Source organism: Strix uralensis, chromosome 1, assembly GCF_047716275.1.
Source record: "Strix uralensis isolate ZFMK-TIS-50842 chromosome 1, bStrUra1, whole genome shotgun sequence".
Taxonomy (NCBI): domain Eukaryota; kingdom Metazoa; phylum Chordata; class Aves; order Strigiformes; family Strigidae; genus Strix; species Strix uralensis.
In genome coordinates, this window is record NC_133972.1 from 82,950,383 (window position 1) to 82,969,099 (window position 18,717).

General features: G+C 41.2%; 1 protein-coding gene across 1 annotated transcript; it reads right to left on the bottom strand.

The window, feature by feature from the left end:
- Nucleotides 1-2,817: 2,817 nt before the first annotated feature.
- On the bottom strand, nucleotides 2,818-18,542 carry SERPINB5 (serpin family B member 5). The gene is made up of 7 exons (XM_074892956.1): nucleotides 18,424-18,542; nucleotides 12,579-12,753; nucleotides 9,900-10,037; nucleotides 8,760-8,877; nucleotides 7,207-7,349; nucleotides 5,631-5,798; nucleotides 2,818-4,326 (listed from the first exon to the last, which is right to left on the bottom strand). Exons 2-7 carry the CDS (start codon nucleotides 12,750-12,752, stop codon nucleotides 3,934-3,936), a joined length of 1,134 nt encoding a protein of 377 aa, XP_074749057.1. The 5' UTR covers nucleotide 12,753; nucleotides 18,424-18,542; the 3' UTR covers nucleotides 2,818-3,933.
- Nucleotides 18,543-18,717: the final 175 nt, after the last annotated feature.

An 18,717-nucleotide genomic window follows, 5' to 3' on the forward strand; every position in this document is an offset into this window, starting at 1 on the left:
CTTATTTTTTCCTACAAAGCATAAAACTGGCTTTGGATTCATAGGATATTTGAGGGATCAGATATGGTGAATGGGGAAAGGAGGAAAGAGGAAGAAGGTCTCCCAGCAGCATATTGCCATTCCCACACTTCTAGTTGCCCTTCTAGTGCTGAAGCTGGGCCACCCTCTTCCTCAGGTGGAGCTCCTACCAGGTTTGCTGTTCCCTGCTCCTTTGCCAAGGTCTCAGTCCAGTTGCCCAGGCTCCAGTGCTCCGGTGCCCATCCGAAAAGAGGGATTTGTAAACAATGCAAGATACAATGATAAAATGAGTATTCTTCTTGCCCCTATTATTTTCCTCACTTTTTTGCTTCCATTTGCCATTCACTTCTTTGTTTTCCTTCCTGCATGTTTCTGTTATGTTCCTTAGTCTTCTTCCTCAGTTCTTTCTGTCTCCTTTTAAAAAATTTATTTCTGCACATTGCCTTACTGTGTATCTTTTCTTCTGCTGCTTTTATGAGTCCTAGTCTCTTTCCAGTGACAGTCCAAGTACTTTTATTAATCTTTCAGGAGTTTCCTCCTTCCAATCTCTGTGCTTTCTCCCTCCCTCCTGTATTAACATTGTTCTTCCACTGACTTATTTTACTTGCTCTGTACACATATTCCCTTAGAACTTCCTTGACATCAGTTTAACTGCTTTGCCCCAGGAAATGTCAATGTATGTGCAAATTCTGTCTTCTAGGCCCTTAGGATAGCATATTCAGGGTTCAAAACTGTACTGCTTCTCCAGTGGGGCCAATTGGCTCTACGTAGCATTTTTCAAGTTTCAAAACCAAACTGCTCTTCCCCACAAACAACTTTTGTTACCACAAGACATTAAGATGTATCCCTTCTCTTCTACAAAATGGTGAGAGCAGGAAGCGGGCAATGACTACGCAGCTGAGCAAGTGATGAGATGACTAGACACATAACACCGCAGTTTGCAACTGCCAGCAAAAGCCAGCCACGACTTGCTTTTTTCCATCAGGGCCATCACCTATCACTGGATAGTAATGCTCTGTTGAAAGGTGAGGTGGAGCAGCTTGGTGATCTGAGCAAGTCCTCAGCTATGTTTACTTTCTCCATCATAACCAACACCTTTCAGCACGTAAGTGTTCCTATACACAAGTTCCCACACATGTTTTCCCATGTCCTCTCATGCAATTTCTTGCTCAAGACCCAGAGGCCAGCATGGGTGGAACTGATCGATAGACTGTAACAGCATTTCTCACACCAGCAGGAGCCTTACTGATACTTCTCCCTCACCTGCTGCAAGACAGATAGGTTTCATATTGGGACTGGTGGAGAGAAGAGGCAGAAGTGAAAAATGAACCCGAGCTTTTCACGGGCAAGCTACCCTGTTTATAAATGACCCATAAATGGGTTTGCCTTCTGTAGACTAAGACAGCTTTGTATCGCTAACATCTGCTTGCCTTGCATAGGCTGGGATATCTTTGCATTAGTCAGGAGGTGGAGAAAGATGTGCCCCACCCTAAGGCAGTGTTTCTCTCTGCTTTCATGGGATAACCCTTCCTGGCAAAGCTATCACAAGGAACTGAGAAGACATGCTTACATAAATTGTAAATTTGTGTGGATGTGCTAAACGCTCTGATCAGCATTTAAACAGAGTATGACCTCCATTGAATGAAGACTGGCTCCTGGACTAGAACGTTTTCAGAACCTGAAAAAGCTGAGAGAGTGATGCCTGAGCTTTTCTCCTTCAGGAAATCTCATCCAAGCAGAAAAAGAGGGATGGGGCAATCTGCCAGAGATTTTCATCAGTCTAGCAGACCAGCACAGATGTAGCAATAAGTGTGATATGGCCTGCTGGACAACTGGAACTACCCAACAAAGAGTCAGTGCCCAAACACAAACAAACTGTACTGACTATAGGCAACTAGTCCATCCTGCCTATGTATGGCCTGCCTGTGCAGCTGCCTGGTCAGTCATCAACCTCATGTGCAATGTCCTGACCCACCTCCTATAGGAAAACCAGTAGAAACCACAGCGACAACAGCTCTGGATAACTCTGACCCCAGCATCCAAAACAGATCAGACAATGTTGGAATGTATAAAACATTTCCCAGTCATTCAGCTATCACTGAAGTTATTGAGCTGGTAAAGATCTTTGCAGGCAATTCCTTCTCAGAAAGGATGGCCTGCAAAGAAATTGTTAAATTTTGCATTCTTCTTCTGACTACTATCCATGTATCAGGACACCTGACACATATCAGCAAAGACCCCCAAAGGTCTGCAAGATCTCACCTCTCATTGTTTCTGGTGGAAGTTAGTCCCCTCAGTACCTTCAAAGATATGGGCCAATGACTCCAGTTAACCCTCTGGTATTAAAACGAGAGCCCCTTAAAGGTCCACAGAGGGAAGGAAATTGGTAAAACCACTGACTCATTGTGACTAAAGGCTTCTCATGGGTTGGCAGGGCCAAGAATCAAAACAGAACTCCTGTCTCCAAACTCACAATAAGCACAGCACTGTTTTCTGGTGTTAGAAGTATGCATATTAGGGGTTGTATGTTCCCATTTAGAATCCTCTTTCCAGTTTCTTTCAGACCTGAAGCACCAAGAGGCATTCTCAAGTAAAATTCTCCCATTTTTTGAGGACACATAATTGAATTCTCTGTATATTGTGACCAGCTAGTAACATAGTCCTTACTGGGAACTATCATCATGTGATCCAGAAGGGAAATCCGGACATTGATTTAGTTTTTTACTAAACTAAATGTGTTAGTGAACACACAACAGTGAACACACAGACTGACGCTGGAGGTATTGCAGACATTTGACACAGGTTTTATAGTGCTTTATTCTGAACAGTAATTAGGTAAACTAGTACTGAACATATGCAGCAGGGAGTATTTAGATAGAAATGAAATCTGATTACCATGACTTCATATGGAATTTGGAGACTGGTAATTACAATGTTAATCTCACTCAAGTTGAAGTCCTTATTTCTTTTTCATGCTTCAGACATTAAGTAATTGTATGGAGTCTCCTTAATGCTGAATCCAGAACTAGAAATAGCAGATTATCTGTGCATGAGAAGTGTGGCACTTCCAGTATTAATGCAACTGCTTTCTATCCTAGACTTGTGTAACATTCTTTTTCTCAGGTTATATATACAGGGCTCCTCGTAGCTGCAGTGAACTGGTCCCATCTTCCATGTCTGAAGGGCACTGAGTCAAAAAATCCCATGCAGCAGTGTCCAACCTCCCCAATCTATGAAGTGACGTAGCTCACGCTGAAGTCTTCTGGGTATACATTTTGTCACCATGATTATTGCCTCTTGCATCCATAGGTCTCAGTGCAGCTGTTGTTTCAGAGATGCAAACTCTGATGCTAGCCTGAATTGTCTAGCTACACTGCAGAACTTGGGCACTGTTTCCCTGGGCACCAGCAGGGTCCAGGAGGGCACCCTGGACCACCAGAGTGTAGCCAGGTACAAGGGGAGGGCTATCACACCACATGTCCATCTTTTCCCATTCTAGGCAGCAGGAATCCACAGAGTGTGTGTCATGAGGAAGAGTGGTTGGGCTAGGGAGCAGGAATGTAGCTCTTCCTCCCAGAGCCCTTTCCAACTCCTGGTTTATCTAAAACAGGCTCTCAGTTCACTTTGTTTTGGGAAAAAGATGGCGCAGAGGAACAAAATACACTTGTCGCTGAGGCTGGGATACTTCTCAGTAAAATACAATGTGCTCTTCACAGTGGGAATCCTTCAGCTTAAGGGGATGAAACATAAGGAGATAAACTAGTTCTGCTGCATATGTAGAGTACATTGTATTACCCAGCTGATAGACGAACCTCTTAGATTTCCTTTCAAAGGTGATAGTCAGGATGCCAAGCTTTACAGAAACATGCACCACCATAAATGTAATTGTGCTTTTTCATAATGAACACGGCCTGCTTAAGGGGAACAGAATCGGCCTGAAAGAATCACGTTGCGAGTTTTATTGTGCCTAAACAAAAAGATAAATGGATGGTCAGCTTTAAATTCATCTTTGTGTTGCAGAATCCGATATCCTGGTACCTCTCGGGACTCACCACCTTGTTCATTTACTTCCAAAGAGACTTTATGGATGATCTTTGACAAAACCACGCCTTTTGTCTCACACATTTCAGAGAAATCTGATGCGCTCTCATTGAAGACATTAGTCATTCCCAGGCTTTCCAGAAGTGGCTTCAGGTCATAATCACCTTCCACACTAAACTTTGGAAGAAATACATTCACTTTGGTGTTGGCCATCATGCTGGGATTGGTCCACTGTAATAAGGTCTCGGGGGTGAGTGCCTTTTCCAGCTGAAGACATAAAGGAACAAAGGAAATTAATGAGCAGTCCAAGGAAAGTGAGAAAAAAAATAGACCATTCCTGAATTTCCCAGTCCTATCAAGACCCAAAAACATAAAGTCCAACCTTTGCTTTTGAATTCGCAACTGTAGCATTCAGGGTTAACATACTCTCATTTATACTAATGCAAGTATGATTTAATCCATAGGACAGGCCTCTGGAGCAACTCCACTGTATGTGCACACTCTGACTATTAGCCTCTTACAAGTTTTTGACAGGCAATCACCTCAACAACCATATGAAGGAACCTGTGAAACACAGTTCCTACCCAAGTTACACCCAGCCAACAGACAGATTGAAAAGTCTTGATTCCTGACCCTACAGAGTAATGAAATTGCTGGTATTTAGGACAGAAAAAAGACTCCAAATCCAGAGCCTGATGTCAATCAAACATGCAGATGTTTGAGCAATTTTTTAAAAAGTGGGAAGTGAGGAGTCAGAATTTGGGGCCACCACAAAACAGTATTGGGAAAGGCCTCACTTGCATTTTAAGATATGAGTGTTCTGTAATTTACTCCTACATATAAAAGTACCTTACCGTTGCAAAGGCAAATTCCTCCTGCCTTTAAAATTTATGGCCAGTTGCAGCAAATTACAAAGGAGACTTGTGTGATCGACTGTCTCTTAATTGTTAAACTTTGAAGAGAGGTAAAAATACATTCTAAAATTTTCATAGAGAAATGACATAAGAAAAAGTTGTTCTTTAGGAAATGCCTTCTTCATTTTCAAATTTATGTGCAATTGTAATAAAAAATGGCTCATTTTCAAGCACCTCTGCTCAAAATTAAAATTTAGGGAGGTATAAGACCTTAGTAAAATAAACCACAAATTAACTGAATGAGGACACCAGAAAAAATAACGTCAGCACTACTGGGTACCCAGTAAGTATCACTTTAAGCACTTCACTATAGCAAGAACAAAAAATCTTAAGGTGAAAATTATTTTGGGGGTCCAGATTTTAAAACTGATGCAGATTTCTAAAGTGCATCATGGGCACCTTCTCCACTTTACACTGTCTTCTGCACACCCTATGTAAAACAAAGTCTTGTTCACAACCTCACACTTGACCACAGTGGAAACAATGATGTCACAAATATGAGATCAGAAACAGAGAAGCAGAATGAGAACGTAAATTCACAGGAAACTTGCTATTTCTTTCTTTCTATATAGTGTCTAAATAACAAAAACCTTGCATAAGTATATGGCATTAAAAGCAAGCTGTTTCCATCATACCGATTCTATTTTTTTCTCTCACCTGCTCCAAGCCAGTGGTCTCATCTTCAATCTCTTTGGGCAGCAGAATGAGCATGCTTATATGTTTGTTAAGGCATGGAAGCTCAAGGATGGCAACATTTAATTCTTTTACATAGCCCAGGCAAAAAGTAGCTTCCAGATTCATCATTTGCACTGGTTTAGTTTCAGTCTGCAAAACACAGAGGAAACAATCTAGCATTCCTTTTAATTCACAAATAAGATGGCAAGAAAGGAAAGTTTGTAAGCTTGCATGGAAATGGTACATTGAGTTACCATCAGAGAATTTGTTGGTTTTCATAGGTAATGAAACGAGATGTAAGAGACCTTGTTGGCTTTTTGCAGTAGCAGCTTTCCAAAGAAAAGTGGAACAGAATTCTAATACAATAGCAACATATTGGGAATGTGCCTTAAAAGACAAATTTACCTAATATTGGTGGCCCTTCGTGCCTGTTTCACTGAGTGCTACAAACTATACTGTCTACAGGGTATCATAATGCCAGAAAGTGTCAAGCACAGATCACATCTCATCAGTGAAGGTCAGGCTGTTTATACAAATAATTGATATTTTGGTTCAGGAGCTGAAACAGAATAAGAAGAAATTTCAGGCTTACCTAAAGCCCTATGTCTTCACTTTTCATGAATTAAAGAAAACAAAAACCCCCCTCTTTATTTCATAGGGAAGATTTATAAACTGTTTTGTTCACCTAGAAACTCATCTAAAATTCAAATGCAGTAGAAAAATATTACTTTAGAAAAAAAAAAAACTTGAGATGTTTCACTTAAAAATTTCAGTGTTGATTGCATGGTGTGGTAATTTATGAACCTCTCATGCACATATATATATATGTATATATCTGGAGTATAATCTCTTTATCTCACAAATGTTGCCCAGCTTTATATCTTGGTTTAATGCTGACTGTCTGACCACAATATTCATCACTGGTCACAGATTCCTGAAGGCAATAGTCATAGGTGCTGCACCCGCTTGGACCTCGTGGCTAAGCAGGGCTGATATGCAGAGGGCTGCCGTTGACGTCAACCAGAAAGAGGGAGGTTGATGGGGTGCCATCCTTGAAGAGGAAAGCACAGGGCCAAGCACCTAAGGGGTATACTTAAAGAGACCCCATGGGTGTAGATGTTTCACTAGCTCTGTGATCACAAGAAATGCAATGTTTTGTGCTTCACCCCTGCTGGTTTTCGGATGCAGCCTCTCGTACAGGCTGCAATCACTTGGAAGAAGCTACCCATGAGAATATGTATCTCCTTGTAGGCAGTGGCTGCTTTTGATCACTTGTACTCAGCTCCTGTTGTCTAAATATTCTAACAGAACAGTCTGTTTTCACACTGGGCCACTGAAAGATGGATGTGAAAGCACCAGCAAAGTTTTAGAACAACACGACAAGCACACTGGTTTAGGGACCCTTGCAACAGCATGTAGGTTTAGATAGAGTATAAGAATGCCATGGTAATAATAAACATTTCTCATTTTCTCTTGTTGGGATTTCTGTAGTTCAAAGTTTGTATTTTCTTGAACGGAAACGGTACTCTTTTTTTTTTTTTTTTTTTTCAGAACATACCTTGTTGACTTTAAAAGGACATTCTTTGACCTCTGCCTCTGGAAACTTCTTCATCCAGTTTGTGACAAAATAAGCTGCATTAACTAGGAGGATCTGAGTCTGGTCATTTACACTATCCTCATTCAAAATAGTCTCCATTTTGCCTGCGAACAGGTTTAAGATGGTTGTTAATACAACAATACATTATCAGTGTATCAGTTGCTTCAACTGAATATGGAAACATTTCACTGTAAATTAAAAAATCTGTGTCCTGCACCTCACCGATAAAAGATTTTCGTTCTAAAGGAAAATTCCAAAAGGAAGTACTTACTTAAAATTGCAGCTTAATGTTTGAAATAGGATTTGTGATCAAGGTAGATCTTCCAAATGTTTTCTTAGTTTATATAGCATGTAATCAAAAATATGTCTACTGCTTTTGTTCAGTACCTTAAAGAAGGTACCGAATTTTCAGTGAAATTCAACAGGTGTAAGCAAAAAAGCATTTGTCATTTGGAGAGCAAGACTTGAAGGGAAGTTCCAGATTAGCAGCTACTCATTTCTAGACTGATACATGAGAATAAAATAACCAGAATAACAAAAAATGCTGGCCTGATTACAGTTCATAACCAAATACTGCTACAGACTTCAAAAAGAACATGGAAATGTTGTTCCCACCTTGCTCCATTTTAGACCTGTTCAAGCACTGCCATAAAAGACAACGGATTCAGAGCACTGGGGAGGCAAGTCCTGCCTTCATGCACGAATTGTAGAAGCAGGGCAAGGTGCTGCCACATGGGCACCTGTGCCGGCCTGGGAAGGACTAGACTCATGCAGCCATGTTTTCATATTTGTACCACACGAGGGCAACAGGCAGTAACCGACCCCAGAGCTGCAGACAGGCTCCATTACGGTTGCTGTGAGCTCTCGTGAGCCAGAGCCAGACCTCTGCCCCCACAGACTAGGCAGGCTCTGCCCAGGGACCCTCACGGTCACCGATGTGCATCGCCTGTGACTCGGCCCAGCAGCTGGTGGCTCAGCTGTACTGTAGGGAAAGCGCTCACAGCCCTGTTTCTACAGGAAGGCAAGTAAGAGACACACATCTGCTTGTGGCACCCTTGCTGGCAAAAGCGACTGAGCTGAGCTGAGCTGAGCTGAGCTGAGCTATTCATTAACAGCCTGAAAGTGCGAGTCCAGCAAGTACTTCCCATTACAGTAAAACTTTAAAGGAAACCAGGGCCTGGCCTCGATGTATTGATGTCAAATTTTTGTGAAGCACCACAGCCAGGAGCTGTCGTTCTCCCAAACTGTCTTGCTGCAGTGAATGTGAGCGGCTCTCCCCAAGGCTAATCCAAGGTCAGTCTCACATCTCCACCTTCAGAAATATTGCAGTAGTAAAGTTAGTGATTTCAAAACAGGCTGACGTTGCTAATCCTCATGAATCCAAATAGTAGGTCTAGTCCCATTGCTTTCACTACGCATTTACTTCTAAAAGCCTTCGTGAAGAGGTGTCACAAGGACAAGGATCTCTTTCTCCAAAGAGGCAAACAACATCCCCAAGGTTAAGCTGTACTCACCATCAGTTAGCTCTGAAAGAGATTTGTTGATCTTCTGTCGGGTTTCCTCGGTTTTTTCTTTGAACTCAACTAATTCCAATTCAGACGGAAAAGGCCTCTTTGTGGAGTTAACAAAGTCCTGAAAGACACAAGGTACCAAAGTCATCCTTGGTTAAATGTCATCCGCTCAATGCCTTTTTACAGAGCCTGCAACATCAGTATCCCGAGCTTCACCATAGGGCAGTTGGGGAGTTTATTATGATGGACAGCTATTAAATAACAGTTGATGACAACCAGGATGCACAGCTGCATTCAAGGTTGTCTTCAGCCCACTGGTGTTACAGCAGCAGCTAAAGTAACTTTGGTATTACAGGAGTGACCACATTGACAGAATTTGGAAGGATAAAACAACCCTCAGTCCAGGCCTGGGTAAGAGAGACGACTGAGATAAAGGTCACAGGTTGCTCACATGATGTCTGTCCTCACCAGGTGAGACATTTGTTGCTGTGGATGGGTACTGGCCTTTGCTGTAGCAGAGGCTGAACAGCAGGCAATCTGATTATAGCATCATTTAAGCATGTTGAGTTTTCCAAAATATCACTTTTAGGCTGATGTTATCCTTGTTTGGGGCCCTACCACACAACATTTTTCTCAGTTATTCGCAAGGTCCATAAGTTATAAGGCCAAACTTCACCTTCCTCACTTGTGTTGCTTCAATAGCCAGGCTTCTGCCTCCTCAGACAGATTAAGAAAACTACCACTTATGCAGTAATTACTTGGGTGTGTGAACTAGACACACACTTGCACCGCCAACTCTTTTTAAAACTCCTTTTCACTCATACTTACAATGCAAAGACCTTGATGTGGTATAGAAGTTATGTTGCATTCAAAACCTACTGAGCTACTGACCTAAAGCATATTAATGAAAGAATTAGAAGTGTTGTAATAGTTGCATTGCTTGGGGTCAAGCAGCATACTCATCCGTCCTCCTACAAACTTTTATGGCAGATGAGAATATTATGTTGTTCATCATCTGAGTCTAGTTAAGTAACAGCCAAAAGTGAGAGAATTTATTTTAAATAACATTGCAGTCTGACACCATAACCCATCAACATGCTGGCCAAGCAATTCATAGCACCAGGGCTTTTCTGCAGTACTTACTGTGGTAGGATTAAGTGACTTGTCTACAAAGAGCCGTTTGACCATTTTCAGGGCAAAGAAAGAGCTGAGTTTGGAAACATCTGAAGTTACTGTTTGAAACCCGAAAGAAACGTCTTTGACATCTTGTAAATGGAGTACCTGTTAAATGAACATAATAAAATACTAAGCATCTTTTTTTTATTATTATTACCTAACCATTCGTAACAGCTTAACAAAAAATAATGCTAGCTCGTGACCAGAGCTGTGGCTTTTTGTATTTAAGCTAACGACAAAGCCTCTGGTTGTTGTTCCTCAAAAATCATTTATTTATTTGATATTCTCATATAAATCTAAAAACCTGATCCTACCAGAACTTTAACCAAACTAATTTCTTTCCTGTGAGCAGTTCAAAGAAATCAATAGAGCTGTTCTTGCTGGTGATGTAGCTTAGCTGTTTAAAACTCTGTAGTATGGAGTCATAATGTTTTCACCAAACTTACATTCACGTTCAAAAACCTGGAGATTTTAAGTCAGGTACATGAGGGTCCCAGTTAGTCTCCTTTCTAAAAGTGGGCTACACATTTAAAAATGCTTAACATCAAGTTTTCTGATTGCTGTGACTGATAAATGACATCACATGATATTTCAGCAAAAATTGATCAGATAACTATGTCTGGTTTGGTAGACAAGGTATGAGCTGGAGGTAAGGCTGCTGACCCCACATGGCCACCTCCCAGATCCTGGGAATGATGGGTCCATTCTAGGAAGTCCTGTGGTACCCTAAAACTCGCCGCTTTTAGGCACCAGAGGTGAGAGGTTACTGCTGGTTTTGTTTGAAAATAACCCTATAAATATGAATTGAACTTCTAATGCCTGCTTATTACCGGGTCTTTGATGGTGGCTGCTTCATTACAGCCTGCCCAACCCTCCTCACCTGTCTCAGATTCCTGCATGAGGCATAGCAGGCATTAGCAACCTTCTTTTCCCTTTGTCCCTCACTCCGGCTCTTTCTCCCTGAACACATCATATCTTCACAGACACAACAAATTGCTGCGCTGCCTTAGCCACCCCTCCATGTACTCCCTTCTCCTTGCTCAGTAGGAGTAGAAGGAAATAAGCTCCCAAAGACACAGCACCAGCACAGCTCTCACAGTCAAACTCCACAGTCATTTCCTCAGAAACAACTTTCTCAAGTTACTTCCTTTTCCTCCACAGTTTTATTTCTTAGCATGTTAAATGCAGAAAGCTTCTGTGCCTGGAAACTATGTCTGGGAAGAAAGCTACACTACTGCAGCTTCTCTAATTGGGAGAGCTTTTGGCACAAGTTTGTTAACTGATATTCCAGAGTAAAACTGACAGTCTGACTCCTTTTATATCTAGTATTTAAAATGCAAGCACAAACTCAGGGGCAGGCAGAAGCTAGAACAGACATGGAAAATAGGACATAGTACATTTAAAAACATACCAAGTTCTCCTTAGTATCTGTAGTCAGCGCTTTTTTTATACCACTTGAGAAATATGAAATATAAATACACTTGTGTAAAAGAGCTCCATTTGTGGATGTGTATGTTAACTTATTACAGGATCGTTCAAAGCAAATTGCAGACACAAGTGAAAACAAAATTAAGGGTAGGTTAATATTTTGAACTCTCCCATTAGAACAACCATGCCTGAAATGGTGAGGAAACTACAGGGTGTCATTGAATTTTTTTTTAAAAACAATGCTGTGTAGAAAAATCTGCAATGCCTAGAAGATCTTCATGGATATATTGCTGTGCAGCTCTGCGAATAGCACAAGACTCATTGCAATTTGTGGCATGAGTGGGGGCACGAGAGGCTGTGCTCAGGGGTACCTTCAGTGAAGGAGGAAGTACAGGGAGGAATTCCCAGAGGAGGGAAAATGTATTCAAATATGTACAATGTCCCTCAGAGCCAAGTGATAATCAGCATATAAATGCATACTGAATTTGCTTCTCATCCATCTTTAGGTAACTGCAGAAACCGTGGGCACACTCACTGGGATAAAAAGGCACTACACAAATCTGTGCTTACACAGAGGCAGCAGAAGAGGCTGCAAGGCTGCTTCCCTGCACCACAGAGTGAGCTTGATAAACTGCATCATGGCTGCCACGCTGCATCATGGTGTTGGAAACCCCTTGGACACCATCAGCTGCTTGTAAGGAGAAACATGGTTGAAGTTGTGCCCTCTTCTACTGCATCCACCTCCTCTTAGTGGTATTACGGGAGAAAGGGGAAATGTCAATGACAGGACTGTTAAGCATACTTGCTGCTGACAGAAAATGGCAAAAACATTTCCAATACTGTAAAGCTTAGACATTCTTGAATAATGAAAAAACAGTTATCAAGAAAATGCAGTGATCTTGACTGTGACTTGCAGCCACAATAAACACTACGCTAAAAGGAGACAAGGTTTTAATGCAGCTGTTGAGGACTCTGCCATGTTCCCTTCCACCCCGTACATGCTTGAGAAGGCTTTTCCTTTATGTCAGATTTTCAACTTCTTTTGCTGTGTGGGGCCACAGAGAGTGGAATTTCATTCAGGAATTTCAGACGGATGGTTTGCAGCCTGGCTTACAAGGGAACCAGCCACCCAGTAGAATATTAACAAGAATAAATAAGAAAGCCACATCTGACAGTCTTATAATTTTGCAGCCACAGAGCAGGATACTGATAGCTTACCTGTTTCATTTGGTCTGCAGTATCACCTTTCGTAGCTTTATATGCCAGAGCCAGAGACGTTGAGGTACACAGTGGGGCAAAAATAATATTGGCTGTTTTGTCCTTCTCACATAGTTTTTTGAACATATCAACTGCAAAGGCAGTGTTTGCTAGTTGCAGAGCGTCCATTGTCATCCTGAAACAGAAAAGGGAAAAGAAAGATGACTCAGAGTGTAATTCTAGCTCCTGTTGTGGTGGGACTGTGTCAGAGCACTGAAGGAGACTGGACACCAGTATGGACACTGGGCAACTTGAACCTTCAGGAAAGCAAGGCCTGAACAAGCCCACTCAGCTTCAGAGCACACTGGTAGCTCCTGAGGAGCAGGAAGGTCTCATTCATATCCAACCAATGAAATGCAAGTGGTTCAGTAATAGATATCATCTTCAAGTGACAGCCAGCAGTGCCACATGTTACATGGAGCCAGTATTACCAGAAGCACTTGGGGAAAATTTGGGTAGGTCAGGGTCACCCATGCATATTGAGTCAAATTGGATCACATATGAATTTAATCTGTTTTTAATTGATACTCTTAAAATGTGCCAACTTATAAGGTACTTCGCCTATGCTCTGGGCTCTCCTGGCTCTCAGACAGGCCTTTAATAGTCTCATAATCTTCCCTGTCTCTTGCTTCATGGCTAATTGTTCATTAAAGCTTTAGCTTTGGTACATGGCTTCCTCTAAGGGATTCCCCTAGCCATTCTCCCTAGCTTTGCTAGAAGTCTCCAGAAAGCTGTCTGATCCTGTAGGTTGAGATTGTCGTAGAAACTTAAAGGAGGCCTCCTAAATAAATACTGCTCTGTGCCCACTCATCATTTACGCTGTTTTAACTACAAATATTTTCCTAGCCATTCTTAATAACTGCAATTGCCACAGGGCTGTTAGATGATCTGTGCAGTCAGGAATGGTAAGGGTGGTGCCCAAGGGACAGTTGCTGCAGTCCATGCTCTGGGAAAGCCAGAGAGTATTCCCATTTTCCAGACTGCTTTCACATGCCTGAAATTGCACTTTGGTGTAAGCACATTTGTGTAGATTCAAGCTAACAAGGGTGAGCCAAAGAATTTCAGTCAATAGCACAAGTCTGGCTTTAGACCAACAAGCACACAGAAGATGACCCCTTTGGCATAGTGAATTTGACACTACTCTGCCCCCAGTATCATGTATCCCTAAAAAAAAGGCAATCTGTTAAAATTGGTTAAAACAGCTCCACCAAAGCAATTGACAGAAAGGAAATGGAAAAGATGAATATTGGGAGAGACTTCAAAAGTTATAAGATTTCACACAGAACCTAAAAGGTGTCTCCAGCATTTGCTCTCTCTGGGAAAAATGGCAAAATACTGCAACAAATATGGTGTGGAGGTGTTATTTTAAAAGGTGTGTTCTTATCCTGACACGTACCTATCTACATTTGCATTTCAGGCTCTGACACTGCAGATCTAGGGATCCTATTTTATCCTATAATGAAAAGGAAAGTCAGTTATTTCTTATATTTGTAGGAGGTTTGCTAATCTTTTGAGAAGCACCTTAAGGACAGGGATTTATCTCCAATAACTGACTACTTAATACTGCAGTCTCATTCACTTACCTAGTTCATATCATTTGCATCCTAGCCAGGAAAAATCTCACTGGATGAGAGCAGAAAGGTACAAGAAGACAGAAAGTGGAAGAAGGAACATATGGGCAGGGAACTGTCTCCAGCAAGGTACCTTTGTTGACCATTCACTCTCATCCCGGTTTGGAAAGGCATTTTGAATTAGAACAATCTCCTCTTTGAATGCATGTGTCATACTGCCCAAACTTAACTGAACATCTGACACCATTGTACAGATGCTGTGGAGCAGTTATGGTACTTGACAGTAATGAATGACTTCCAAATCATCTGCGGTATTTATACATTTTTATGGGAGTAACAAAACGGGTGCATAATTTGCCTACGACACGGTAGAGAAAACACTTTGATTTACTCGTAAGGCCTGTTGGATTAGAGAAGGCCTTTTACAAAATAAATGTCTTTATTTTTATTTTAATTAACTTGTACATGTTCTTGGATCTATTTGGTAAGGCAACAGGTTTATTTGGCAACTGGTTTGTTTTGAGCTAAAATATGCTGTATAAAAGGTTACTGAAATGCATCGCACAATCCAATTCAGTAAAAAAAAAAAAAAAAATACTGGCATAAAACCAAGGCTTTTTAAATCCGTGTTTGAAAAGCACAGCTAACCAGCACTGCACTCTTGCAAAACGTTCTGACTGTTGGTATCAGCGACAAAGTGTTTGCTAACAAATCCCCTCCCACTAGAAAAAAAAGAAAAAAGGAATTTGTCTTGAAGAGATGAAACATTAAATATATATCACTGAAGAAAGTTATCCCCATATAAAAATATAGAGGAGTATGCTTTGCAACATCTAGAGGCTTTGCTAGAACTCTGAATTCAGAATGGGTCTGGCCAGACTTGTCCATCTTCCAGTAGCCTGGCAGTGCCCAGCAGCTGCTTGGTAAAGGGAGATTATCCACGTGAGATCCCGTTTCACAATGTCAGCAGGTGTCAAGCCAACATCAGAGTGAGGTTCAGAAAATGTGTCTCAGAGATCGTACGGGTGTAAAGGAGAACTAAGAGCCAGCCCAGCACTGCAACCATCTCTCTCATTTACGTAGTTGCAATTTCTCACACATGAAAGCAACTAATTACCAGAAAAGTCAAGTTTGCCAGCATGCACCATGAAAGAGAAGAGCTTTGGGCAGAACAATGGCAAAAGACAGTTAAAACAAATTTGAAGGACTGAGACTGCCAATGGGAGAGTAACTTGGAACAACATGGCAAAGGAGCAAATGTAAAATCATCCTCTAAACTGCCTCTCCGCAGTTGCTCATCCCAGACGTGCACCTTTGTGCTTGTGCATGTCTTAAATTCCCTTGCATAGGCTACCTATCTTCCCCATTAACTCAACTCTTCACACATGAACACATAATACATATGCATACTTTGTCTCTTTCTCACTCTCTCTCTGCCCATCCCCCCAGCTAAAATTTGAAGATTTGGGGCAAGTACCAACTTCCCAGGTATTTCTCACTGAGGACCTGGTGGAAAATTACCTAGGGAACCAAGAATGTGTCATTTGACATCTACTACCCTCAAGAAGACAAACAATATGAAGAATCTCACAATGCCGAATGAGGGATGTAGTTCACCTGAAAAAAGTCTTAGTTGCTAGTGGGGTAGAATATAATTCTTTAGTGTTGGCTGGCCTGATATATTCTATTTAGGCCTCTGGATCTTCCTTACAGGCTAAAAATCAATATGCAGTAATAACTGCTTAAAAATACTTCTTGTTCCTTTCTGTCTTAATATTGCAAATATGATGCTGTCATTCTAACATTAGTATTTTCAGTTATATTGGCAAACCTAGGGTGATTTTAAGATGTGTATGTGCTACCTGTGTTGCGCTTCCTTGGATTGCAAGAGATTCAGAGTAAGAAAATAAAATAGAAAATTTTGCAAAATTGAATGATACTCTTCTTCCTTATGCCAGTGAAAAGCTGTACCAAAGGCTTAAAAACTCTTCTGATCTCAACTGATAACTGATACTGTTCATGTTGAATCATTTTCTACAAAGTTTCAATGTTCCTTTTTAGTGAGGAAAATGGGAGTTATTTCATGGTGAACCTTCTACTTACCTTTTGTTCATCCAGTAACTGCTGATATTCTCAAAGGTTCTTTTGTCCTGAGTGAAACTATTTCTGGTAGTGGTAAAGCTCTCCATTCTTATAATTTCTTTCTCGTAGTGCTACTATTAAATAATGACCATTCAGGACATTTTTTGGGGAAAAAAGATCAGTTTCGCCCTTAACCTTGAATGATGGGATGGATAACAATGAATAATCTCTATTCCACCATCTTTTTCAACTGCACCTGGTCAGTCAGTTTTTTAAGGCTCCGTTGATTAGCTGTGTATGACATTTAGGAGCTCATGACGTTCATATTCTTGAAAAGAATTTACTGTATTAAATACTACCAAATCTTAAATCTTGTTAAAGCCCTGAGCATCCCAAGTCTTATAAGTCCATTAAGGCCAGTTCCAGTCAAGTGAAAAGAGTTGAAGCTCCCATCAAGAGCAAAGCCCATTAGCTGCCCATTAGAAGTCTTAGAAATCAGATGCAGCTCCTGAGTCAGTAATCACAAGGAACCTTCAAACAGGGAGGGGTCAAAAAATTGAAAATCACATTTTAAAAAGGCCTGCTGCATGAATTCTTGCTGAGTGTCTCCTTTCCCGGGCAAGCGGTATGTCAGCATTTCCAGAGAGGCCCGCGGCACTGGGGCATCTTCTAAGCACAGGTAACTTGTGATCCACCCAGCTTTGCTTAAAACTGTGACTGCCACAGAGTTATAGAAACAGTTTCAGATACAGAAGGGAACTGAAAGGCTACTGAACCAGTTTAGAAAAACATGATTTGAACTTGTTTATTGGTATAAGACACCATTTTTATTTAGTCACTCTTGAATGCAACAACAACAACAACAAACCCCCCCAAAACAACAGAGAGGCTTTGTTTACTATCTGCTTACTAAGAGAAAAGATAAATATAGCTTATCTTTTAAAAATATAATCAGGAGAATTGCAATGTCTGTGTGGAAATGTCTGACAAGTTAAGTTAGCTATAGGGTAGGGATAATCTGATAAAGGAAAACAAGTATTTATTTTATTCCTGTCTCTGTTAAGCAGTTCTCCCTGGAGAAGGCACCTGCGGCAGATAAAGCGTGGACAGCACTGGCCATACAGTGCTGGGGGGTGTATTTGGTTTACAGCTCAGGAGCTGAGTGCCAGCACTGTAGTCTCTCCAGTTCAAACAAACTTCCACCGAGAGGATAAATGACATGAAACAACCCACACGCATGCCTCTCAAGTGAGGCATTAATATTTGAAACTAGCTCAAGCATTTAACATGACCCCATTTCAGTTCTCACTTGGCAAACACAAAATATAAAGGAAGTAAAAGACTTCTGTAGGGATTTTCTTCTTTCTTCTACACAAATGACAACTCCCCACCTGGCAGACTACCTGGCTACGCAACAAGGACAAAATTTCTTTGAGGAACGCAAGACATCAGACCGATGTGGGACCAGAGTGTCTCGTATGGTCTCATATGGAAAAAGCACTGTCAGCAATATAGCAGGGAAAGGCACTCCAGGAAGGAAAGAGAGAAATGAGCCACCACAATATGCTCTGTTGTACCTCAATAGCCAGTGAATTCTTCAAACTAAATGGCCACACTGAAAATAAATTTGTAATTACTGGACCTAAGTTCCTGCCCTTCACTTTAAACAAGTGCGGATTAGTCACTTGATTAATAAATCAAAGCAAGCAAAGCAGAGTGTACACACCTCTGCAGAAAATGAGAGGAATATTCCTCTGTAACAGAGACTTACAAAACAGTCTAAATACTATTTTGACACATGGAGTGTACACAACCTGCTTTTTCTGATACAGGGAAAGCCATTTGCAATAAACCACCACATTTCAATAATTCCTAATGCCCTTGCTGTCTCACCTGCCAGATCCTATTCACTGCTTCCAATTAATCTTTTCAGGGAGAAGAAATATGGCATAGCAAATGCAGCAATTTTGGGATGAAACCAAAATATTGTAGTTTGGGAAGGTTTTTTTGCTCCTTTAATTCCACATAATATCCTTTTGTACAAATTGCCTTATCCCACTCTCTCTACACGATTATCTTTCACAATTGAGATTTGTTAACTATTAGTTAGGCATTAATTAAAATATCAGAGGAAGAAAAAAAGCTGTACTTACTTTGCAAGGCTACAATCCTGGTAAAGGAATCAATGAAATTGGTACAGCACGAAGAACTAGCTACCCGTGGTGAAACCTTGCAGAGCAGAGGACTCAGTTAACTTGCCTGCTCATTGACACCACTCCCACTTTCCCAACCTTAATTTGTGCACACACACACTCCCTCTCACTCTTGCTTTCCTTTTTTTTTTTCCCCCTTAATCATTCTTCATGGCAACTCCTACACTGGAGGAGCAAAATGATTCACACCAGAGTTGTCTTTGCCTGCCCAGCTACTGAAGACAACAACAAGCT